Source organism: Protobothrops mucrosquamatus, unplaced genomic scaffold (genome assembly GCF_001527695.2).
Source record: "Protobothrops mucrosquamatus isolate PMUCROS unplaced genomic scaffold, P.Mucros_1.0 scaffold51, whole genome shotgun sequence".
Classification (NCBI taxonomy): Eukaryota; Metazoa; Chordata; class Lepidosauria; order Squamata; family Viperidae; genus Protobothrops; species Protobothrops mucrosquamatus.
The window spans coordinates 1,451,099-1,478,435 of NW_015386432.1; the positions used below are offsets into that span (position 1 = coordinate 1,451,099).

Genomic DNA, 27,337 nt, shown 5'->3' on the forward strand with positions numbered 1-27,337 from the left:
ATGTCCTTGAAAAGTTTGGCACCACGTGTGGGCTTTAGGAAGTTTTTGATCAAGTCTAAAAACTGTGTATCTGTTTTAATTAGCTTTGAATACTGCCATCTCGTGTACCTTTATCAAAACAGGTGGGAAATTTAATTGGTTATGGGCTGATGAACTACTGTTCATAGTTTGCCTCCTTTGCTGAAGGATTATGTAAATAGTATATAGCAGCTTTAACTGTATGTAAATACAAACTTTCAGGTTTTTATCTTTCTGATTAATGGCCAAGCTAAAATTATGACAAAACCTTTGCAATAATCTGAGTTACTATAGTCTATAAAATCTGCACACCTGGATGAAATTTGTCCCTTTGAAATTTGTCCCTGCCTTAGAGATGCATGAAATAAAACAGCACTAGAGCTGCTTAGTCCATTTTATATTTTTGATCACATGAGTGTCTGCTGTGGAGCCCTTAATATAAACTGCTGGAAATAACTATTCATTAAGAAGCCAATTTCTTCAGCAATGTTTTCTCTTACAGTAAGATAACTACCATGAAAAGTTTAGATTAGGAGTTGTTTAATATTAATATTAGAGAGTATTATTATTAGGGAGATTCTGCACCCGTAGCTCTAAAAAATATTAATAGCGACTCATACATCTTAGGCAGAACGTAAAGATTGCAGTGGCCTTTTTTGCTTAAAAAGAGCACACTTATTTGGAGTTAAACCAATACTTCAAGAAGTTATTTTCATTTTAAATCTTAACCTTTGTTAGGACTCTACATTAAGGTAAACTGAGTTGCTTGAATAGTGAATAGCCAGTTTTAAATAATTTGAAATATTTCATATGTCTGGTTGGTACAAGCCAGGAACATTTAACAAGTTATTGGTGCAGTTTTAACAAAACAGAAGCTTTACTCTTTGTTTTATGTTGCAAAAAGAAGAGCCGAAACCTTCCTAAGGGATAATAAAATGGTGTAATAAAAGATGGTCAGATATATATCCGGTGCCTAGAAGCTGCAGCTGCTGTTGGTTCCCCATATGGCAGACTAGGAGAGAGATGATGCCTCTACCTCAGTGGAAATTGTTTACCGTATAATATACAGAGGCTCCAAATAGTTCTATCCAATACTGGATATTGGATACTAGATCAGATGGTCCTGTTTCATCCATTTCTTAGAACATGGGTGTCAAACTCACCGCTTCACATGACGTGTCGCGACGTATCACGACTTTTTTTGCATTGCTGGAGCTGGGGCGGGCGTGGCCTCCGCATGATGCAACTGGCCCACAGGCCAGCAGTTTGACACTCCTGGCTTAGAACAAGCTTGAGGAGAAAATGTCTTTTTAATTATTATATTGTTGAATGAAACTTAATTTGAATTCTTCTTAAGGTAGATTCATTAAAAGCAATAGAACTTTGTGATGGTTAACTTAAATCATTTTGGATTTCCACTGTCCATAGTAAAGAAAACTAAAATTGGGTTTCTCATTAGGTGCATATATTGCTACGATCAATATGTTTTTGATCCATTGTAATTTCCACCATTAATATTCTCCCCTCTTCATCTGCATAAATTTGTTTAGGGTTCATCTTTTCTTTAATATAAAGGGCTATTCCTCTTTTCTTTTGAGATGCAAGTTCTAAGTAGAGTTTACCAATTTTTGGTTGTTCTAACAATTTAAAATGTTGTTTCTTAATGCGTGTCTCTTGAAGACAAATTATGTCCATTTTTGCTTTTTGTAATCATGTAAAAAATTTCCCTTTTTTGAGGGAGAATTTAGTTTATTTATATTTATTGATAAAATCCCGGTCTCCTCCAACTCTTTCAATTATATCTAGGTCTCAATCTTCTGGTCAATCTTATCTGTGGGTTTCTCTTATTGTTACTTTTGTAGCCTGGATTGCCTTACAATTATTATTTTTATTATTATTTGCTATTTTCGGTTTGTACAGTAGGTTTCTTTTTATGGGCATGATACTTACTTCTCTTTATCTAATGAATGACTTTTATCTGTTTTTTTCTTTTAGATTCCATCCTGGACAAGGATTAGTACTGTATCCAAAGATTGGAGATAAACTGGATATTATATGCCCAAAGGTGGACTCTAAGATTGGTGGTCAGTATGAATACTACAAAGTCTATATGGTTGAGAAAGACCAAGCAGACAGCTGTACTGTTAAAAAGGACAACACTCCTCTGCTCAACTGTGCCAAGCCTGATCAAGATGTTAAGTTTACCATCAAGTTTCAAGAGTTTAGCCCTAATCTCTGGGGTCTAGAATTTGATAGAAACAAAGACTATTACATCATATGTAAGTGAACAATGACTTTGTTTCCTTTCCTTTTTCATCTTGCTGTTTCTTAATTTATTCATTGTATTCAATCAAGTAAGAAGCTTAAAGGATTTATATTGTTTTCATTCAAAGTATTTTCATGGCAGCTTATTATTAACTTCTTCCCTACTGTTTTTAGATCTTGTTTTATTTCCAGGTTTTCAGACAACTGGGGTAGGCTGAACTGGCAATGTTAGCAATGTAATTTATGAATACCTGGGTATCTTAATATAGTTTTAAACAGTATAAAGAAGAAGAAAACTAAGTTATGCTAGAAATTAAAGGGCTGTATCCCATAGGTCATCTTTCTGATCTAACACATTTTCCCTGAATCCCATTTGCAATATTAAGACATTGGATTTTTGACATGTAATGACATATAATAATATTCAGTCAATGTTCATTCCGTGATAAATAACAACAATCCTGGTTTGTAATAGAATGACACTTTAACTTTCAGTTAAAAGAGTTCAGTGTGTTTCCTATACGCACATAACATACAAGAAAAGTGATCACAAAGTGAGGTAATAACTTTGAATAGAAAACATAAAATATCATTGGAATAAAATTTATTTGTGCTTGCATGAACACTTTTGTTTTCTACTATCAAAAAGGAGTATGATTAGCTGGCATGGCAGTGATGTCAGGAAAGAGGTGAAAGGATGGGTTGGAGAAAGCTTAGCTGCCTTATCTTGTGGCAGATGGTGCTTTAAAGTTGAGTGAAAATAAAGAAGTTGGACGCTCCTACTTCTCAAGAGACCATCAGCGCAATAGATGCAGTTGTTTTTCTGGCAATAGATCATTGCTGTGTCCCAGCCATACATGAGTGGTACAGTTTCTTTATTGCGAGTTAATTATCCATAGATTAAGGTAGACATCAACTTATAACCATTTGCTTAGTGACTGTTCAAAGTTATAACAGCATTGAAAAAAGTTACTTACGACCGGTCCTCACATTTACAAAAGTTGTAGCATCCCCAAGGTGACGTAGTCAAAAGTTAGGTGCTTGGTAATTGGCATGTATTTATGATGGTTACAGTCTTCCAGAGTCATGTCTTCACCATTCATTACCTTCCCAGACAGCTTCCCATAAGCAAAGTCAATAGGGCAATGTCAGATTCACTTAACAAGCTTGTGATTCTCTTAACAACTTCAATGTTCCAGTTAACAATTGTGGCAAAAAAGATTGTAAAATCAGGTTTGACTCACTTAACAACTGCATTGCTTAGCAATGGAAATTCTGGTTCCAATTATGATCCTACAGAACTACCTGTAATCTACTTATTTGGAAATAAAAGAAATGATTTTATTAGGTCATTCCTATGTACATAGGCATAGTATTTATAGTATAGTATTAAAAATACTATTTTTGTTTTTAAAAAACCATTGTCTTACTTTTGAATCATCCCTGAAAAACAAAGTGCAAGAAATTCCTTTTATGATATTCGTTTTAAAATGGTAAAGAACAGAATGGAACTAAAATAAGTAGTAATAAAATTAATAAATTCATCATATGTACAGTCAATATCAATAAAATTCAAGTGTGTATTGTTCAGAACAAAAATAGAATATTGAAAATGTAATTTGGTGCAAGTATGATCTGTTTTAAAATATGGCTGTTGTAATTTTAAATGCAAGACTTTTCAGTGCCTAGGACTTCTGAGAAAGAAGCGAATCAATATATTTTGTATTGCTAGAATAAAAAGTACAGAACTGAAACTGGAGATAGTAGTCAGTACTCCTTATGAAAATGTACAGTATAACAGATCCGTCTGTGCTCAAATAGCTGTTATGAAATATATCAGTTATTTAATGCTTTGGGGATTAATTTTCAATAGTAGGCCAACTGTGACATAAATGGTACCATTTTAATTATGACTTGAGAGTTATGGACAAATGGAACTTATGGAAAACTGTCGGCTTTGTCATATCTGTGTCAGTAATATTCTAAGTAAATCCATAAATAGGACTCATTTTCTTCATTTTTGTTTAATTATTTCATTATGGTAATACAATATAATAATTACATTTCCGGGAGGATTATAGCATTCTTTGGGCTTTAGAGAATTATCATCTTTCAGCCTGGTGCCTTGGAAGTGGTATCAGACTTACTGTAATAGCTTAAGAGGGAAAAATTGATAGGATCTTATAGTGGATCTAATTTCTGATCACAGGTCAGTGTACAATTCCCTGAAAACCCCCCTCAAAAATCTATTTTATTTCATAAAAATCTGACCATAGGTTGATTCTTTGTTTCACACAATTTTTTAAACAAAAGTAGTTTTTAAATTTGCCTATAAATCATATCAAAAGCCTGAATTCAGATGCAAGAGTCAAATACCTGCATGCGAACAAAGTTAAGTAAAAGTCTGAAGAAAAGTAGCCAAATTCTATCTTTATTACCTCGTGGTCATTCTTGAAGAAAGATGATATAGCACAAAACAAAAAAGAAGAGACAGAGGGTAAATCACAGAGTGAATAAGAGTAAAAGTGCAAATAATAGATTGTATTCCTACCATTTGCAACTTTGCTAAGTAGAAATCTGTACAATAGTAGACTTACAGCAGTTGAGTCTGTCTTGATTACTATAACAAAGTCTCCTAAGGTGTGGTTAACTTAATTTGCAGCTCTGTGTATTTTTATTGGGAATCCAATTTGATTCCTTCCAAGTAGCTTTATAGGGAACCATATCCAGATATTAATAACTATTGAAAGTATATCTCAATAATAACACTTGATATAAGATACATTCTCTCCAGTTAATAATTCTTTCATGAAGGCTCTTGTAATCCATTTTCGTCACCAACCTTTTGGCAGTAGAAAACAAATATAGGATTTAATCTTGGTTCCTGAACTGACTATAAGCTAAGGTCAGGAAAGGAGTGACTTTCTCCTTGTCTTCAATTTTACTTTTTTCTTTTTTTAACCAGTCATGATTCTAAAACTTTGACAACTTTTAACCTACTGGTAGAAGTGGTAAGTAACTTTGAAACTGTTCACCTTTCAGTAAATGGCTCACAATATGATTGTTACCCACCCAGATGGTAAAACGGGTGGTAAACAAACACATACACATACACATAAATAGATAAGGTAACTTTCAAGCACAAATGAGAATGGTGAACTAGATTCAATTATAGATAATCCTTGCTTAACAATCATTTGTTCAGCAACTGTTCAAATGCTGTCTTCTTCCTGGCTGCACCAGACCTCTTTCCAGAGGCCACACACACCATTTTGTGATGATTTGGAAGGCTTCTGAAACCTTGAGAGAAGGTGTGTCCATCGTTCTTCAAATTGACTGTTCTCCGAATTTTTGCCTTCCAAAGCATCAGGAGAATGGTACATGTGAAGGAAGAAGGTGTATACATGGGACCAACAGTTGCTGGGGGCAGTAGGGCCTGCATAGTGCAAGGTGTTAGGGACTTTGCACTGGGATGGCTGGCTGCAGCCCAGGTCTTGAGGTGGCATTCCTCGGCAGTGGTGGCGCCACCAGCATTGGCACTGAAGTTGCAGTCCAGGGATGGCAGCACCTGGCTGATATTGCTGAAGGCACAGGGCTCTAATTTAAGCTCCAGTGCCGTCGGTTTTACCACTGCACAGTACTGCTGTGCAGGGTGGCCAAAAGAGTAGAGATGAAGGGAAGATAGGTAAACTGAAGAAACAAGAATTACCTTATTGAAACTTGAGACGGGGAAGGACCAAGCTGGGAATGGCTTGGATCAGGGTCCCTTTCCTAACAACTGGTGGAGTTTGATTATAATTCAACTCCACTTTCATCCAGAGAAGTTTCCTGTAAATAAATATGCATGCAATCTCTCTCTCTCTCTCTCTCTCTCTCTCTCTCTCTCTCTCTCTCTCTCTCTCTCTCTCTCTCTCTCTCTCTCTCTCTCTCTCTCTCTCTCTCTCTCTCTCTCTCTCTCTCTCTCTCTCTCTCTCTCTCCCTGTGTGTGTGTGTGAACATTGTGGATAGAACTAATGGATGTAGAATCTGTGGGGAGTGCATTTTTCAATTCACCGGGGTCTTGTAAATGTACTAATGTGGTTATTATAGAATGCCTTCATTCATATATGTGCCATTACATAGGCAGTGCCATCAGTTGATCTCATTTATAGTTAGACAGAAAGATATTCCAGAAGGGAGTATGTAAGCACCATTCTCATTCTCATGGGTAGCAAATGAGAGAGAACAAGATGACTGTACTTGTTAGTAGGCGGGAGCTGGTGAGCCAGTCTTTTCCCCAACGTATGGCAGATATTAAAGTACACAGGAAGCTAGAAAACTGTGCTTTACAACTGAAAATGAAGTATTTCAGAGTTGCTTAGAAATGCTTTTACTGATTTATAATCAGCTGAATATTTTTAACTGGTTTGTTTAATATTTCATGCATGCATGAACACACAAACACATAAAAGTTTTGACAATAAAATTCTACAAAGGAGAGACTCCTTTTTCTGCTTAAGGATCCTTTATGTATTCATTATGCAGATTGATATTAAATTAAAGTAAAATACTTTAAACATAATAAATAACTTAAACCACTGGTTACAAAGGCTTAAACACAGAAGTTTGATTTTTATGTATTTAAAGCATCCCTATGACTTAAGTAGAACAACTCCCATGTGTAAAGTTAACTACTAGTGTAAAACTATGCAAAATTAGTGCCCTAAGGCTCTTTTCCTCCTGCAGTGGGATTTGAAGAATTCTCATTAAATCAGAGGAAGTCATTTGCATCCTGTAGAAGAGTAAGTCTGTTTAAAAAAGTCAGAATAAATTTAAATGAGTAACATAATGCAGTTTGCAAGTGTGTTTATTTTTTATGGATAGATATGATAAGCAAAAGATACATAAAATATTTAATTGTAGAGGTGGAATAACAGAACCATAAAACATATATTGTAAAGATGGTACAGATTCCCACTTCCAATTTTATACATAACTTTCCCTTGGAGTATTTAATAGAATAAGAAAAAAGCATAGCAAGAAAGAAAGAAAGAAAGAAAGAAAGAAAGAAAGAAAGAAAGAAAGAAAGAAAGATACAACCAAGTCTTTTATTTAGGATTTTTCAAACACTGTCATGATGTTGTTCTCCTTTATTTATACATCATGATAAAAATGCAAAATCCCAGTTTTAATTAGAAGGGAGGAGAGTTTAGAAATGCCTCAAATTTGAGTTTAGAAGTGTAAATTTTCAATTAAACAACAACATACATTGTATGCATTACCACTTGCTATAAAGTAAATGTTGGCATCTCGGTAAACTAAAAGATACAGCATTTAAGGTGTGTCCAAATGGCTTCAGCTCCAGTGTTAATAATACAATTTATCATAGAGGTCAGTGACGCAGAGACCAGCACAATGGTAAATGTTTAGCCGTACAACCAGTATCACAATTAGGTTTTCTAGTGGCAGTTGGTTTGCAGGAATGGAGAAGCTGAATGCAAGCTTTATATTCTCTTCTAATAGTGAGTTGAATACTGATTGCAGCACCTCACAGTCTAGTTTTGAAAAATGTTATTTGTAGAAGATGATTCAAAATATAGTATGTAAGCTTCGGTTTTGGAAACTCTTTTTATCCCCATATTGCTCTTACATTTGTGCAGGATCACCTGTATGTATTTTCAGAATGTATTGTATTGTGCTTTAAGATTACCAGCTATATCAACTTCCACAGCAAAATGACTGCCTACCACATTTGAAAATTCAATTTGGAATGTACACATAAGATGTGTTTATTTGCTTGTTGATTAAAATCAATATAGAGTATTCACAATACCATGGTCAAGTGATTGTAATTTGGGTGCTTGGCAACCAGCTCTCATTTACGACCAGTTGCAGAATCCTGTAGTCATGTAATCACAATTTGCGACCTTTTTTACTGGCAAAATGCCCATTCAGATTCACACAACTGTGACTGTGCTTAACAACAGTGGATTCACCGTAATGACCACCATAAAAATGGTCGTAAAATCAAGTCTGACTTGATGTACTACAGAAATTTCATTCCTAATTCCAGCCCAGTCACAAATTGAGGACTATCTGCATAATGACAATTTTTGTTTCTTAATTTAGAGATGTACAAAACATTTGAGTGATAGTGTTATCTGTGCCTGGGGATAGCTTTAGAGCTGCTGGGCAAGCTTTGCCAAAAATGTAAATGCTTTAAACCCTGAATCTCCATTCATGCAAAGATGCTTCAGAAAGTACAAGGCTTTCATTTCCATTTCCATTTCAGGATATTAATGTACAATTGACCTATATTGTTTGCACTGTATATGAAATACATTTTGTTGGAAATTATTTTGTTAAAGTGAGGAAAGCAGCAAAGATTCAAAGCAATATTATAATATGTTTCTTTAATATTGTTCAAATTTAAAAAGTCAATCTTAATCAACCTGATTTGCTGATTTTTAAATGCTAAATTATTTTTACAGTAGACTGTGGTCAGAAGATGAAAAAGCTTTTTTTCACTGTACAATAAAACAAACTTCTCTTTGTGCTGAAGTTAAAAGTAGGAGACAAAGTTATTTTTTTATTGGAGCCAAAATGTGGAAAGTGGCACTCAATTGTTAGAGCAGACATTCTCTCTCCTGAAAGGAACATGGTTCATTTGTGGGACAAATCCTGTGTCACTTTAGTGAGGGTTGAGGGTACTGCTGGACTTTGCAGTCACAGCAAATAACGTCATGTCCATTTAAGTCATTAGAGCGTGAGTGGCACATTTCTTGTCTGTAGTGTTATATTCTGAAATGTCACTAGGCATTAAATCAGTCAGTGGTGATGGCCTACCACCTAAAGATGAACTCTGCCTTGAGATGATGTTTTCCACTTCAGTGCCACTCTTACTGCAATTACTGGGTCATTAATATCATTGCCGGCAATTAGTGACAGCAGACTGCACAAGGAGTTAGCTATATATTTCTGCCTGCAATTGGAACTTTCTCTTTTCCAACAGCAGATTAAATAATAAACTGTAGGAACATTGGGGAGATCTGTTAAGACTGAAGAAAGTTTCCCCCAAAATAGAAAATTGGGCAGGAAAAAAAAATAGCTTACCTCTGTTACTGTAGATTCAGTGCCTTCCTATTTTGGAGAAAAAGCTAGCCTTTGATTCAAAATACCGTTTTAAATCGAAGACTAAATTTCTCATAAACACACAAATATTTCTGATAGCACAATATAAGCATTAATCATATGTGAGCATGATGTGCCTGGTTTCATAATTCATAACAACATGGGAATTACAGAAAAAAAGGCTTATTTCACTAAAGTTCTTAAGTGTATCTGTTGCAGAAGTCTATAAATGTCAAAGCTTGAGCCTCTTTTCAGAAGTGAGGTCATATTTCATAGAATTCAAGAAAATACTTGCTGAGGACACATAACTCTTGATCTTCTTAGTAGTGCTTGTGTTTGAACTTGTTGAATTGACTGAGGTTTCCTGAATTGTGGGCACTTTTCTGCCTGCTACTGGTGACCTCACTAGGGTGCCATAACATATTTCTTGTCTTGCATCTATCCCACAAAATCCTTTTAAAATTGTTTTCCTCTGCTCGCTGCTATTCTCTGCTACAGGTGGTATAAATGAAATACAGGCTACCCTTATAGTGACCTGCACAACAAACTATTATAACAAGTTTGTACCTTCTTGAAACAGGGCTGCATTCCTATTAAAAAGTAAGAACAAATGTTTTTGGTATTATTTGTTACTCCAATTTATATAGCCATCCATTTCCCAAAACATGATTTTGAGCGGTGTATATTATGTTATTTTATATATATTTATTATATATACAATATATATAAATAGATTAAAAATAGAAAAATCAGCATTAAAATGGAGATGGCTGAAACTAAAAATATACACAATTTGCATGGGTCTTGCTTTACTCTCTTTTAGCATTAATATAGATATGCTTTTTATTTGCATTTAAAGCTGTAAAAAGTTTGCTAATTACTCTTACAGGTGGGTTGTAGAATAACTAGAACAGAAAATGACTGGGCAAAATAAACATTGATTAGTTTATTGATTGCAGTATTTGCAACCTGTCTCAATCCACAAGACTCCTGAAGAGTTTTGTTGCTTTTCATAGATTCAGGTTTTGAATTTTTATAGTTAAGCAACTTAAACACTTTTTCATCTCTCAATATTTGTAAGCATTTCTTTTGCTTTGAGACATCTGTGGAGCTTGAAAATCATACCTGTTCCAATGTTGAGAGCAGATTGCAGCTGTAATGCTTTTAGGGCTGAATCTTAGATAAACTTTGTCATACATGCTCTACATGACAGAAAACAATTGCAATGCCATTCCTGTGGAGAGGAAGGTAAGAACTAGTAAGACTGCTATGTATTTTTGAAATGACAATGAGAATGCCTACTTGTGTGCTAGAACACTAAGCACTCAACTGTATTCTGCATTGATTTTTCTTATGTCTTTTAAAAGAAATTTTGCTATATAGACAGTCTAGTGGTTAAAGCACATGGCTAGAAATCCAGAGACTGATAGTTCAGATCCCACCTTAGCCATGAAAGCAAACTGGGTGACTTTGGTTTAGTCACTTTCTTGGGCCAACTCACCTCACAGAGTTGTTGTGGGGAAAATAGGAGGAGTAAGGTGTGCTGGATATGTCTCCTGCCTTGAGTTATTTTTAAAAATAATAAAGGTGGGATACAAATAAACAAATGTTATGCACAATAGAAACTAAACTAAAACAGGTGTTCCATGTGTATTAGTTTGAGATCTTTTGAAGCACCATTTACAAAAACATTCTCCAAAACTAGCCTCTGTGTAATTGGTACTCAGCACATTTTTAAAGAAGAAAATAAAGCTTGAATGTAGCTTCCCCTCCTCCCAAGCAATTGGTACCAGCAAAACAAATTATGTTACTCATTGCATGGCAAAATATTTACTATTGGTCAGGCATCTCTCTGGATCATGAATGTTTATGGATTACTCACTTTCAAATTAATGCTATATGGACACACCCAACTAAATGAGTGATATCATTTAGTTATAAATAGAAATGCTAATATTTAGTTTGTAGGAGGTGGCAATGCATACAATGAATGCTGTAGTTGAACTGGAGAATTTCACTTTTAATTCTTCTCTATAAATTTGGACATACTGGACAGCCTGTGTTGGTGGTAGTGGGGTACAGTACCTTTGAAGATGGCTTGAAGCTGCAATTGATACAAAATTTAGCAGATATAATTGAGCAGTATCTATGCTTCCCTTTGAGAGAAAAACTGTTGAAAATAATGGATGTTGTTTCTCAACAACTACAGCTACAAAAGATTCCAGAAGCAGTAGATTATCTAGATCCTTTCTAGTTCACGATTTTAGGCCCACGCATAGAATTAAAAAAAAAGCATCAGTTGCTTGGTGAATTATTTTTGTTAGGACTGGGTGAAGTTTTCGATCTCTTAGTAGCCTTTGATAACATTGCGGCATTGTTCCCAAGGGATGGAGGTGGAACGTTCCATATTATTGTGATTCAACTTATATATCTGAATGAGTTTCATGAGAAAGGAGTGCTATCACAATCTTCTCTCTCATATCTACTTGAAACTGTTGATAAAGGTGATCTGCCAATTAGCAGTGAGGAATAAAGGTGATATATCTACCTTTACATTGCTGCCCTAGGCTGAGGAGGAAATGCTGTGGAAGTCATGAGCTGGTTTTGGGAGAGGCTGGTTAAATGAATTTGGCAGTACTTGTCAGCAAAGGTGTAGACATTTCCTAAATATCAGTTCTAACATTGGTTTTGGATAGATTTTTACTCCCTTTAAAGAGCAGGCCTGGAACTAGGGGTGCTGCTATACTCCTGACTTTTGCTGGAATATCAGGTAGAAATATATTCTTGTCATTACATGTATACAGTGCATAGCAACCTTCTGTGTTGGTGGTAGTGGGGTACCTTTGAAGATGGCTTGAAGCTGCAATTGATACAAAATTCAGCAGATATAATGCATCTATCTATTTTGCAGTTACTGCACTGGTTGCTTTCAGGCCAATTCAGAATGTTGGTTATTGACTATAAGATCTTATACTTGTAGTGCTAGATTATATTAGGAACCACATTACCCAAAATGTTCTTCACCATTTACCACCTGTAAGAACTTATATGAGGTCCTGGCTCTGTGAATGGTGTAAAGAAAGTGTCCAGAAGGCAGAGTTTCCCTGTGGTTTTGCTGGCAGCATAGAACATGTCCTTGGAGATAAGGCTGACTTTTCGCTTTTGTGATACTTAAGGGTTGTGAAGGCTCCTTTTTAGGTGGAAGGCCGGAAACGCATCAAGATTAACTAATTCTACTTTATTGTAAGATTATGTTAACAGAATCTTGAAGTCAGAAAGCACATTTCCCTTCTGCCATTTTTACCACCTAATACACTAGGGAGGGTCCCTTCTGAGACATTTGCCATGCCCACATTCTTGCTGTGGGCTAAGCTGTCTCTTATCTAAATGTTCTCCTGGCTGCAGCTCTTCCCCTGTCATCACATGGTCATTGCAATTGGTCACTTTGATTGGACTGGTATTAAGATTGTATAAATGAATACAATAAAATGAAATGATGCCATGTAAAGCTGATAATAGAGCAAGGGTATCTGTGAAAAGAAGGAGAAGTATTAAAACTCAAGATAGCAGCTGCGTGTATAAAAGGAACAGATCTTCAATTATGCAGTTGTAGCTACTATCTTGATTTTTTTTATTTCTGCCTATGAATGCCCCTGAAAAGAAAGTGTTATGCTGATCTCCTACCTAGTGAGTAATTATGAATCATTTTCTGTTGATATATAATTTTTGTATTCTAATTCTGATTCTAGTGTACAGAATAAATTGTAAGCAAAAGCAAAAAAAACAATGTATAAGATTGTTTAAAATAAATAGATAAGTAATCTATGAATAGATACGGTGATGATAGAAAACTGAATGGGGTTATGGTAGGATGTATGCTGTGGATTCCTTGTGGTGTTTTTTCAAAGGGAGTTTTTACTCTAATTTTAAATGTGAAGGATATTCAGCAACATAATCTCCTTAAAACACACACGGTATGAATTTGTGGCCGGTAGGGCCTGTGTTTTTATCTATGTCACATTCTAGCATTAGAAAACTGCTTACATCAATAATTAAATTTAAATGGAAATCTGTATTAGGAACAAAGTCTATCATAATTCAGCTAGCACAGTCACTGAGAGCCTCTGTGGGCTTTAAACTCTGTCTGAGAGATTCTTCTATAGCTTTCAAGCTCTTGAGGACCGAGATCAGGGGATTGGTATAAAAGCAGTGTAATACTTTTAATTAAAGCTCTGTGCTTAGATCACCACAGACAGCTGCTTATGTGCAATTTCTAGCTGCTACTAAAATAAGCACCTTGATTTGTGGTTTTTTTCTACCAGTATAAATCTGGGTGTTTTTGAAACTATCTTGTAAAATTAGATAACATATGTATAAGAAGTAATTACTTGATGCTTTACTAAAGTAGGCATTTAATGAAAGCAGAAGCAACTGACAATAACTATAGCAAACACATTTTTAAAAATATTTCTTTTAAGACTTGAAAAATCTGATAAATTAATAGTAGAACAATTCATTTTATATTGGAAATTACTCTTATTGTTGTTATGGAAGATGAAATAATTTTACTAGTTTTGCTTAAGTTTTTTAAGACTTGTATTTGAAGAAAGGTGTCTGAAAACTCAACAGTATGAATTTCTGAATTTCTGAAATATAACTTCAATATGTAGTTATATGTTATATTTTTGAAAGAGCTTCTTCATATTACTTTTTAATCCCCAAGAGAGCTGTGAGTTCTAGTCTCACCTTAGCCATGAAAGCCAGCTGGGTGACTTCGGGCCAGTCACTCTCTCAACTTAACTTGCCTCATAGGGTTGTTGTTGTGAGGTAAATAGGACAAAGGTGTATTGGATATATTTGCCACCTTGAGTTATTTAGAAAAATAATAAAGGTGACTTACGAATAAATACATAAATAAATAGAATATATAAAAAAGAGGACAGTAAACAGAATACATTCTGCTTGTTCACCCAGAAGGAGATTTTTGACCTTGTTCCAGTCTCTGAGCTCTTCACTTTTATTTATCATGGTTTATCATTATGTATAAGAAATCATATCACCTTATATGGAGCTTAAAGATACATATGAAGCATTTTCACATCCCTTCCTATTTTCATGTGTTTATGTAGAATAGAGTTATTCCAATTTTATTTTGTGCAACAGAATATCCAGAAGCATCAGCTATAGTGATTTCTCCAATTTGGACTTCAGTTAATGGGGTTGAAACCACAAATACCTGGAGACCTAGAAGAAGGCTTCTCAAACAGTTCCACTTTCAAAAATTATTTTTTTACCAGCCCTTCTTAGTCAAGCTGTATTCTCATTTTAATTAGGAAATCAACAATAACTGCAGAACATTATTGGCAATAATAGTAGTGGTGTGTAGCTTGGATAAATTTTAAAATGCTTTAGAGATTGAACAATTGTACAAAAATAATGTTTATTTTGGAGCTTTGTCTTTACTGGTGAGAGATTAAGCTGTGTTAGATCTGGATTAGATCTGCCATTCTAGATCTACCCCTGATAGTAGGCATACTGGTTGGGCTGATGAGAGTTGTATTTTAAAAGGCTTGAAGAATGCAGTGTCTCATTGTTGCACAGTGATTTCCACATCTGTTCTCAGTTAACAGGAATAAAAGAAGGACCATAATCTACAGTATCAGTCTGTCTTATTTCCCTAGCCACTTCTTGCCCTGGTAAACTTAATTGGTTTAAACAAACTCCAAACTTTCTAGTTTCTTTTTCATTAACTGTAAGAAGGGTGGAGGTAAGAGGAGTGGGAGACTCAAGGGACAGCGGCCTTTTCACATCTTTTCTAAAGCAAGGGAGCACAGTTCTTTTCAGGCTGTGCAGTGCACCTGTCTCTTTTAGTAATACACTGAGGGCCACATTAAAAAAAACAATTGAGGACAAAATTCCTCTATATATCATTAGAAAGAAATATTGTTGCAATCACTCTGCAGTGCTTTACTGAATGATGTTTATAATGGCAAAAAATGTCTTTAAATAATTTTTTATTACAATTTTCTTGTGGCTTTTATGTGAGGATTTTGAAGACTATAAGCAACTCTGGAAGTACAAGTTGTATGCCTTTTTTCTGAATTGTATTGTAATATGATATCTGAATGACTTCAGTTCTAGTGTTCCAGAATTTAGGGAAGAAAAGTGATTTCATAGAAACTAGATGTAAACCAAATCTTTTTGGCTGTTCCTAACACTTTTGAAAACTTGATGATATGTTCATTTTGCTTCTCCAAGCAGAAAGAAATTTCAACATTTAATTCCCTTTAGAAGATCAACTATAACATTTAACAATGTGTGATGCTCTATATTTACAAACTCACAGACTGAGTATAGAAGAAGATGTACCTAAATCCTTCAGCAAATATCCAGATAACTAATTATTTAGTAGATTTCTGCAGAGAGAATCAGATTCCAAAGATGCTGTCTTTAGTTGGTTGGGGATGGGGGAAGAATATGGAGGAAGAAAGCCTGGTGTCTCTAGCTGATAAAAACAATCACCTAATTTCTGTAACCAAAAAAAATGCAATTGACAATTTTGACTGATGAAGTTCGTTTCTGGCATTACATGCAATCCCATTAAACATTTTCTGTTACTTCTGCTTCCATTAACTTTACCCAGCAGTATAGCAATACAATAAAAATGGAAGTTCTATTCCCATATTTTATAATGGAAAATGTACTGAACTAGTTGGAAATGTTTAAAGCTGCATCTTTACATACCTCTTTCAGCTTCCAAAATATAGCAATTACTATATCTGAATATTTTATATTTCTTCCATGTATCTTTATTATATATAGTTTCTTCCAAGATTATTCACAAGGTAGTATGAATCAAATGCATCATTCATCTTATTTCCTCTTAATTAAATTATTGGTTAAATTGTAGCCCAAAGGGGGATTATATTACTCTGCTTAAAAATGCGGATGCATTTGGAGTGGACACTAGAATCCAATTGGTAAATGACTGTTACCATCTGCAGTTATATTCAATCATATTTGCTTGCTTTAAAAAAATGCACTCTGTTTGGAATTAAGAATCAGTTTTGATTTTGTGTGTTTTGTATGTCTTGCCTTTGTTTTTAATCTCTTTGTGAATGAAAGGCTGCATCTAGGCATAAATCCAGAAGCTTAATTCTCCATCTGATTAGAACAATGTTACTAACTTGATAGGTTGAAAGCAGCCAAGACTTAGGCAGTGGCTTAGCCTTCTAGGGAGGCAGTAATAACAGTCAAATGAAGAAGTATTAAAATTTAATATTATTTCCAATCCACAGGGACTGTATAAAAATAATACCACAGACATTCTTTGTATATATCACTCTATTTTTTCCCTTCTTCATTTGGAGTGAGATACATTTCTATAAATAAGGATTTCACAGATTTCTGAAGATATATAACAAATCAAATCTTGATTGAAAGACTCCCATTTTAATATAAGATTGCCTGCTGAAGATCAAAATGTAGATATTCTAAGTAATTCTAGGATTAGTATAGTGGTTAAAGCACCAAGCTAGAAACTGTGAATTCTAGTTCCCGCTTAGGCCAGTTGTGACTGGTTGACCATGGGCCAGTTGTGCACTCTCAGCCCTAAAAAGAAGAAGGCAATGACAAATCCCATTTGAAATTTTGCCAAGAAACTAAAAGGGCTTATCCAGGCCATTGCCAGAAGTGCGCATTGACTCAAAGATGTGCACTCACACACCCACGCCACACAAAATCTAGGAAACATCTTTATATTGACTGTTTAAAGTTTGAAAAGCGGCACTTTGCAAAATAAAGTGGGCTTGACTAAAACATTATTCCTGAAAGCATTAAAGCAGCTAGGTCCTCTGAAAGCCTTGTCTCCGCTGTACTTGTATCCCTGTGCCCAGTCTCTTTGTTTCACTGGCAATACCAGGACAACTATTGTTTGTGCATGCGAAGACTGGCAGGAAAGCAGTGTGCATTTGAACACACGAACACTTGTGGGAAAGCCCTTCAAAGTTGTAATGCTGGACCTTCTTAAGGATGTGTTGTGTTGATTTGAACAGGCATGCTTTCCTACACTCCTTTTCTTTGGGACATATCCATTTCAAATGCCTTGCACAGCTCTTAATTTTTATTGCTGTAGCCATGCTTTTTTAAAAAAATTTACATTTACAAAATAAGTGGGACCATATAAATATCTCTGTGATGGAAATAAGTTTACATTTGACTAAGCTAACATAGTTTAAGACACACTGTGCTTCTATAGCAGAAATATATGGTTGATATTTTTTAGTTTATAAATTTTCTAACATTACCTAATTTATTTCTATCTCAAATATGAGAAAAATTCTTTCTGCTTCATAGCATACTAATAATAAAACTTTAATTTCTAGGTTGTATTCTAAATGCTAAAATATCCTAGAAAATATTAAGCTCTCTCCCTTTGTTGAGTACTATGTAGTACTAGGTTAAATAATAGAAAACTAGAAAACCTGTTTAAAAATGCAGAAATCAATATGTGTAAACATTTATATAGAGTCCCAAAGATGCTTTTTCATGAGTGAACTGAACTTTCTTGTTTTTCTTCGAAGACGTTTCGCTTTTCATCCAAGAAGCTTCTTCAGCTCCTGGATGACTGAGAATCTCCATAGGCATTTATTTATACAGAGGCATTCAAAATATGATCCCAGTTTTTATGTTTCTTTGCATAGCAATTTTGACTGAAATACAGGTAGTATTCTTTTAAAAAAATGGGAGCAGCATATCTAAACTCTTTTATTGTGGTTTTAAATATGGTTATCGAAAACCTTACTGCTGAGCTGTAAATTGCAAATGTTTTTGGACATAACAGAAAAGTAAATTTAGCTAATGTGGCAACCTAGAGATTTTTCCTTTAATTTGCGAGCGTGCGCAACTGATTGATTTCCTAGCAAGTTGCTTGTAAGTAGCTAGCTGCCTATTTTTTATTATGGTACACTTTTGCTGTGTTCCGATTACATGGTCCGCAGCAATCTATTGCATCTTTTATATGGTGGATGACGGTAACAGTTTGAATGTGGGTAGTGTCAGGAGCATGACAGAAATAGAGCACTTGTATGGTTTTCCTGGCTCATTTCTCTCCTCAGCCTTCAAGACAGCCTTCCTCCCTAAGGAGGAAAAGAATAATCAGTCAAGGCTACCACATTGACTTGTAGTTGCATTGGAGCTGAGCCTTGGTTTGTGTTTTTGGATCTATACATGTATTTGAAATATATTTAAAGGAAGGATAAAAGCTGAGGAATATAATAGCCTGCGTGTTCTAATATGCAAATGTTCTAGCAGAATTAACTAAACATTGACATTCTTTTGTTATAAACAACATGTCACATGCATGCACGAATGCACACACACTTCCTGCACATTAGCCAGTGCAGGAAAATATTCACTTGGTTATTTAGATATATAAAAATATATCTAAAAATGGGCTCTGAACGGAGTCACTAGATCCCACGGTAAAGAATTCTGATACTTTTTATTAGAAAATCATTTACCAAAATATTCATAACTCCTTCAGACTACACTAAATTATAAATGTAACATGAGCATTTTTGCAAAACCAGCTTCAAGCCTAGGCAGGTTCAGTTCCTTAAGGAAAGCAACCACATAATAGTATATATTTCTTTGGCAATACTAGTTTTGAAGGGTTTTTGTTGTTGTTCTGTTTTGAGAATAAAGCTCTGGATTGTTTAGATGATTAGTGTTGCATTTAGTTAAGTTAACCAAACCACACCTTTTCTTTTTGAAAATCAGCATGACACACTTACATTTTAATCAGAGTAAGGTAAGTTTTAAAAAAAAGGTGAATTTCTGCATTTTGGCATTAAGAAGAACAAGTCACAGTTTATTAACTATGCTGTCTACTAGAATTTAATTTTATTATTTCTGTAAACCGTATGGGGACAAAGGCAAAACCCAAAAGGTCATAAAAACACAACAAAAGATGCATTTGATTTATGTTCAAAACTGGTTCTTAGTATTGATTTTCTTTTCTCTGGGGGAAGAAAGAGATCTCAGCAAAACAAAACTATACATCTCTATTATTTTCTAGCAGTGCAGATGTAACACATCAGATCTGTTTTCTCCCGAATTACTCACTTTAAAAATGTACAGCAGAAGTTAGAAAATGAAGAGGTGAAATTTTGTTAGTCTCTAACACAAAAAGACAAAATGCTCTCCAGAATCCAGAAAAATAGAAGGAGCGGCAAGAAAGGGAAGTTCACGTAGGGAGGAATTATGTTACACCCACAAGGAGGGAGAAGTAGAACAAAAGCAAGAAGTAGATCAAAGGCAGAGAAAAAGTTCATAGTTTTTGCAGCTAGTGAGAAGATTAGAGAAAGAAAAATATCAACATGGGGCTGGGAAGACCTAGTGAAAGACTCTGGGCATATGAAGAAAACAGGAAATATATATATAAGGTACATTTTTTAAGAAAAGAAATCCCCCAGGAAAAATGTGGGATAACTAAAAGGCCTAAAGAAAAAGAAGACTTATGGGGCCCTATCTAAATTAGATGAAAGAGAGATTCTGCTTAGTGCCAGAAGTCCCATTTAATTACTTTTTCTCCATGGGAAACCCTACAAGTGTTTTCATGGTCTTCTCTTATTCCTTTTCTTTCATATTTTGAGTAAGTGGCCAGATGCATCATATGCGCTGTGAAAGGCTGAAGATCCCTCTCTCTCCTCCCTCCCCCTGCTCTGTGTAGGGAAGATTTCTTTAGAAATGAAGATCAGCCATTTGGCTGGGACGCAATACATTAGTAACTTTAGTTTTGTAAATCAAGGTGGACAATCTGCAAGACTATTTCTGGATGATTTCTGTACTAAACATTGTGGATTAGATTGCCCCTTATGGTCTTCTAATCAATAACATGGCAGACATTTTCACCTGTTCTATTCTACTGGCAATTTTCTGAGGGACTAGTACTGACACTTTCCTTGTGTTTGGCTCTCAACTGAACTGCATACTCAACATTTTTAGAGCATGCTTTTGAGCTGTGTAAAGAGAGTGGTAAGCTGAAAGAATACGATTGCTGCAGTGAGACTTTTGCCAAGCAATGTGATTCCGTTTTTAAGGAGAAAGTGTCACTTTTCAATTAGGGTTGGTATATATTACTAGATAAATGTAAAGTAAGGTAAGGTAAGGTAGCTAAGGAATTAGAAATGAAGTAAATGATTTTTTGAATTATTATATCTTTTTTTTAAAAATGTTTTATCTCTGATGCCCTTTTTACTAATTTTTCAAGTAAAAGGAGGCAGAGCTTGCCTGCCTCATTAAAGATACAAAAGGTAAAATAGATGTTAGGCTTCAATTCACATCATATCTTACTCTGTTAGTATATAAAGGCAAGCACTGGAATGTATAAATGAACTATTACAAACTGTAAATCAAAGGTATTCACAATTTTTCACAATCTAAAAATAATTGATTTGTTTAATCTGTGGAATTTTAGTTCAATAAAAAAATTAAAAACTAAATTTCCTTGTTTTGCTGAACTTAGCAGACTTCTTTCTGAACTAACTCATTTTTTCAAGGGTGTGTAGACCAAACACCGGGCATAATAAGTCAGTTGACAGCTATGGAAAAAGGCACTTGGATGAATTAGAAACTAAAAACACAGACTGCATTGGATGTTTATTTGTTCTCTTAATTGCCAGTATTTTCCAGCTTTTTCTGGATAAACCTGAACAGCAGAAGTAAATTTGGACAAGTGACATCTGTTTTCTTGTTTTAGGTGGCTATACATGTTGGCATCCTGAAAACTTTCATTTGATTTTTTTTTTCTTTTTCCAATCAGCAACATCCAATGGATCTCTTGAAGGCTTGGATAACCAGGAAGGAGGTGTATGCCAGACAAAAGCCATGAAGATCCTTATGAAAGTTGAACAAGGTAGTGATTATCTTTATTACTATTTATTCAACAATTGTAAACAGCTCTCACTCCCCAATTCAGTGGCCCTGGTTTGCAAAGTGGGTGAAACTGTCTTATACTCTGAAGTAAAATTCTATTTTCTGCACCTAAGTTACTGACATTTTATAAGAAGGGTTAATTTCACTAAGATCTTCGAGTCATCCTTGAATAGTATGTGCTCCAGTTATTCTTGCTTGTAGACTATATATTAAAGTACAGTTTCACAGCTCAAAATTGTTTTAAAAGGAGAGGGAGCTAATGTTTTCACAGCTTTGCTTGTAACAAAACCTCACTAAAAATGAGGATTTTGTTCATGGTCTTTGTACAGGGAAAGAATGAATTGTTCTTCCTAATTAGAGGTTGATTTAGTAGTCAATCAATTTGCTTGGCTGTGCTGAAATGTCATTTGCAAAGGCTTTCTTGCCAATTTCAGGAATCCCCTTCATTTTTGCTGATAGCTTCACAATCCGAATCTCTAAAATAACTATATAGCTTTTTTTAAAAAAAATTGCTTTAAAGAGGAAAATTAGATTTTCGTATCTCCTTGTAGTCCTAAATAAATGACCTTCTGTTCAAAGCCATTCATGCCTCATGAAAATTAATAACCAGCTTAGAAAGCACATTATTATTAGTTTGTAGTGAATCATTTGTGTTCTTTCAGTTCCCAATTCTGGTGGGTCCCCAAATAATGCTGATCCAACTAAACGCCCGGAACAGGAAGCTGGTACCAACGGGAAAAGCTCCACAACAAGTCCCTTTGTAAAGGATCATGCAGGTAAACAGGAGAACATCTAGATCCTGAAGGAGGGTCTGTTATGGGCTATCTAAGTGCAATCCTATGGAGACTGGGATGGGGGAGAGATTATCTATGGTAGAGGAGCTACCACTTCCTAAACTCCTTAGAGCTTGCAACAGCTACAACAAGAGTGACAGAATGGCTTTTTTCCTTTTTTCCTCTTCTTAAAAACATGCTTCCTCCCCACTGATCTGTTGGAAAGAAGTTATCTTTGTCTCTTCCAAGACTGGCATAACCCTCTCTCTCACACATACAAATTCAGAGTATGTTGAGGAATGAAAATGCTTAGCTTCAGAGCTTCCTTTATATCATTCTGGTATGTTCCTTTGTCCTTATCACCTGCATGGCCATGGAGCTTTGGCTGCTGATCAAGGGACAATCTATGCATCACATTTTTCTATCTGTTCATGGAAGAGTCTCCTGGGAAGAGACTCTTTAGTTAATCAAACTAAACAAATTCAATATATAACAGCCAATTTTAAAAAAGAATATACCAATCCAAAAGAAGGTAAAACTTCTGCAAAAAAATGTAATCTCTCTCTCTCCAGTTTGATTTCATATGAATTTGGTTTCGTACATATTTGCTACTGATCTTTAGAAACAGATCTTGCTCTAAAACATTTTGCAATTATAAGAAATGGATTTTAATTTAAAAAGAAAAAAAGAAAAACATTGGTTGCAGTCCAGGACATACAGTAGTTAAACACCCTTAAATCCTCTTATTTGGTATGCTTTTTATATTTATATTTTTATATTTAATCACTTATGGATTGCCATCATTGTCTCCTGGCAGCATTTATGAAAGTTTCATTTCCTGAAACTACCAGCCTGCTGTTACTTGGAGAGGCTAGCAATAAAGATATTGTCCTGATTTCAGCTTCCCATGCAAACATATAGTTGCTGTACAAAGGTTGTCCCTGTTGACATCAGCAGCTTGCTCTTCTGCTAGAGTAACCAACCACTACTACATTCATAAAGTTTGCATGATGGTGACTCTGTGTTGCGATATCCCATCTCCTGAAACTGATAAATGAAGTTCAAAAGGCCTCTCTCTTCGTATTGGCATGCCATGGTGGTTGGCATTTTTGCTTCGTTAATTATGTTACCAGCCACTTCTTTAACATCAGCTTCTTCTCTTTACTTCACTTGAACAAGAAAGAATACACTGGAGAAAGTTAGCAGAAAGAACAGCAAACTGAGATTACTGTTCAATCATAGATACTAGTTTATTTTAAAATTCTCATTAGTTGTTTCATGGCTTCTTTTCAAATTTATTTGCCCTCATGTTTATAGAGTTTTTAGTGGGCAGCTAGCAAACATCAATACTTTTATACTAGAAATATAATGTGCAATGGCTTTTCACCTAAATTTAACATCACAGCAATATTCCCATTTAAATCAAGCATCCAGTTGCAGCTAAATTAGCACTGATTTTTCCAGTGAGAGAGCATTTGATGTAATTAATAAAACTGAAATATCCTTGCAATAAGGATTGCTGCTCATATTATGCTTGCTTCTGATTCACAACTTTTACTGTTTGAATTCTATAAGCAGCAAGTCCTACTAACTATGACAAACACACTGGAACCTTCTGGAGTAGTGTTTTTTTTAAATCTGACAACTTTGAGGTGTGTGGATTTCAGGTCCCATAATTACCCAACCAGAATGGCCTGGGGAATTCTGGGAGCTGAAGTCCATACATCTTAAAGTTGCCAAGTTTGAAAAATACTACTCTAGAACAGGGGTGTCAAACTGCCGGCCCACGGGCCGGACGTGTCACACGGAAGCTGCGTTCACCCCATTGCCGGCAATGGCAAAACTGTCCCGATACATTGTGCGACATCATGTGACGTCGCAAGCTTGACATGTCTGCTCTAGAAGGTTCCAATGGGCCATGAAGCCCCACTACAAAATATGATAGTCTGTGTAACAGTTGAGTAACATTGGGTTTGAAAAGCTATTGAAGACAGTTCCAAGACTTGGATTTGAATAAAATCCCAATACTGATATGAAGCTATCAGTTCTTTCAGTCAGTATTAGAACACTGAAGTCTACAGATAGCTATTCTACTCATCAGTATTTACATTTTGTTTTAAATTCTGGGCTACATAATAAAGATGCATATGTAGACAGGAAAAGACAAACAAACAGTAGTATAGTTTCATACAAATTGGTGTTTGTAAAAGATAGTGACAGATGAGTTTTTTATTCTATTAGCTGCCTTAAGGTGGCCAACTTCTGGGGAGACACGACATGCATCAAACGCTGTTTTATCAGTGCTGTCCTTCAATTCTGATGGGTGAAAATAGATACAAAGTGTAATTTGGGAGCAACATGATAGGAGAGCAACAGTCAGAATGTCTCTTTGTAATGCAAATGACTGGTTGCATCTAGCTATTCAGGTTTTCAGAAGACAATTAAATATGGCTACAAAGTGGTGATGGACAGTGATTGTTTTGAACTTAGATTTCTCCCTTCTCTTTCTCTCTTTTTCTCCCTTTCTCCCTCCATCCTTATTCCTAGGTCCCAACTCAGATGGGAGCAAAGCTGGACATTCCAGTATCCTTGGTTCAGAGGTGGCCTTATTTGCAGGGATAGCTTCAGGGTCCATCATATTCCTCCTCATCATCATCACACTGGTGGTTCTTTTGTTGAAGTATCGAAGGAGACACAGGAAGCATTCGCCTCAGCACACGACAACTTTGTCGCTTAGTACATTAGCAACCCCCAAACGCAGTGGGAACAACAACGGGTCTGAACCCAGTGACATTATCATCCCTCTGAGGACTGCAGATAGTGTCTTTTGCCCTCACTATGAGAAAGTCAGTGGTGACTATGGACATCCTGTGTACATAGTTCAAGAGATGCCCCCTCAAAGCCCAGCAAACATTTATTACAAGGTCTGATTAAACACTCAGTGTGGTTCCTGTTTTGAAACTCTCTCTCTGTCTGGTCAAATGCTATCCATGACACAGAGGTTGGGGATTGTGATGAGCCACTTTGTGGGTTCCTGGACCAGATGCAGAGGAGGGAACAGCAAGCTCCACCCTATTACAGAGAGCTGCTTTGAGGGGGCAGTTTTCAAGTCTGTAGAATTCCTGTCTTGGTGAACAAGCATTTACTTGGAAGCTGGAAGAAGTCACATAGAAGATTCCCATAGCAATTGCTGTTCGTTCATCACCTTCTAAGCCATGTGCTGTAGGCATTCAGGCACGTACAAAAAACCCCCAGGGATGATGGAGCAACTCGCAGATACTAATGGTTTTAGGCATTCTAGGAAGAGAGTCTTAAGTCATCAAGCTTGAAATGCAGCCCTGTGACTTTGTGTGTGCTTCTCTTGGTGCTCATGGATTTGTCTTACAAGACCTCTGCTTTTAAGTAAGATTTTACACTTTTTTGTTTGTTTTAGTCAGTCCCTGTGACATTTTACTTCAACCAAACAACATTCTGTCATCCTTCATATGAAAATTTATGCACTCCATACCATGCATTGCTTTTGGAAAAGTGATTTTTCTAAAAATTATTTTTACCATTCCATATTCCACCTATTTGTGAAAGCAGCCTTACTTGAATGGATAATGCTTTGGGAGAGACTTTGGGCTTGCTGAAAGGAGATCTTCCAACCAAAAGCTAGCTTGTCAGCCGAATCCACAATAGAAGTGACATGTGGCAGAAGAGAGAGGGAAGGGCTGAAAGAATGCTACTGTCTCTGGAATATCAACTAGACAAAGCTAGACAATTTAAATAGCACAGCACTTTGATATCCGGAGTTCAATGAAGAGTGTTAACACACAGCAATAGGAGCAGCTGATTAGGGTCTGTACTTGAAGGATGCCAAGGTTTTCTCAAATTGTAACTTGCAGGAGAAAATAGTTCTCCCACAAAGTAGTGCAAGTAAATTAATGTGCCTGGAAGACAAGACAATGGAAGGCTGCTGGTGATATATTAGGGCACGACTGCTGTGGTACTTTACCAGCAATAAGATGTACAGCTTTGAATTAGCTGTAGCAAAATCTTGGTCTGCTTCAAATGATTTTTTTTTTAAGCAGACACAGCTGCTATTACTTATCATATTTTATCTAATCATAGGGAAAAAGAAAACAGCAACATCTGACATAGACAAATCACAAGCTTAATGGTCGAGAGGGCTATAATTCCATCACTTAAAACAAAGCATTCACATCTATATTAAAATTGGTCAGGATTGTATTTTTCCTTCAATCAAGCCTTTTGACATTCTGATTTTTGGCAGTGCATTTTGAGTTAGTCTTGTACTGCCATTCGTGGGATTTTTCTCTTTCTGAAATAAAGCACATATGGTAAACCACTTGTGATCCACAAAGATGCAACACATTCAGCTACAAGAAGGGGAGGTATAATGTGACTTATTTATAATAAGTGTATAGAACCCAAGGGATGTATGGTAGCAGATTTTGTTCAGATTACTAATATATCTATATATTGAAATTGCACAGAATCCTTACAGAAGATGTGAAATTCCTCTATGACCATGAAATCAATCTGGCTACTTCTGGGGGAAAATAAATCTTTTAACTCCAAAAAGAACAATATTGAGAAGAAATGTAAAAATAATCAAGCCCTCTTAGCTGTCTTACATAACCAGTAGACTAGGAAACAAAGCCCCTGAATCATGAGATAAGTGTATAACTACACAATGTATTTTAACAAGATATTCTGATATGGCTTTTCTTTTTTTGTGCTGTGTTTTCCCGCCTTGCCTTATGAGATGGAGTATTTTTTGAGCTGGATACCAATAGGAAAGTTTACTATAAAGTTCCTGCTTTGAAGCATAGTTGTTGTTCTCCTCCAACCTCTGCACCCTGGGGGACATAAATCTACTTTTTTTTAATGTGCTATGCAAAATAGATGTCTTATCACATAGTCCTGTTACCATAGCAACACTTCACTTTCTGGACTCAAAAGAAGTTGTAGCTGCAGCATTTTAAGGTTCTCAACTTCCACAGAGCACATGCAAAAAAAAAAAAAGAAAAAAAAGAAAAAGAAAAACCACCACACCACACTACACCACAGAATCCTGTCATAGAAATGATTACTTTTGGTATTTCCTGAACCTGAAAATGACGTTGGTGCACGAAAGGGAGAGATGGAGGGGAGGGAGAGGAAAGCGAGAAGTAGCATGGTTCTGTGGGAGGTTACTATGGTAACTAGCCACAGCACAGAAGCAGTCC

General features: G+C 35.6%; 1 protein-coding gene across 1 annotated transcript; it reads left to right on the forward strand.

Annotated features, from left to right (window-relative positions):
- LOC107283849 (ephrin-B2-like) lies at positions 1 to 27,121 on the forward strand. Its single transcript, XM_015811816.1, has 5 exons — positions 1 to 122; positions 2,014 to 2,297; positions 21,218 to 21,310; positions 21,993 to 22,106; positions 24,651 to 27,121. The coding sequence occupies exons 1-5, from the start codon at positions 1 to 3 to the stop codon at positions 25,031 to 25,033; spliced, it is 996 nt and encodes a 331-aa protein (XP_015667302.1). The 3' UTR covers positions 25,034 to 27,121.
- The last annotated feature ends 216 nt before the right edge of the window (positions 27,122 to 27,337 follow it).

What these genes read in the sequence shown, in the direction of transcription:
- LOC107283849 (XM_015811816.1), top strand. Translation starts at nt 1, where the DNA reads ATGTCCTTGAAAAGTTTGGCACCACGTGTGGGCTTTAGGAAGTTTTTG. An exon ending in CCTTATGAAAGTTGAACAAG is followed by an intron (nt 21,311 to 21,992) that starts GTAGTGATTATC and finishes GTGTTCTTTCAG; the next exon opens with TTCCCAATTCTGGTGGGTCC. An exon ending in CTTTGTAAAGGATCATGCAG is followed by an intron (nt 22,107 to 24,650) that starts GTAAACAGGAGA and finishes CCTTATTCCTAG; the next exon opens with GTCCCAACTCAGATGGGAGC.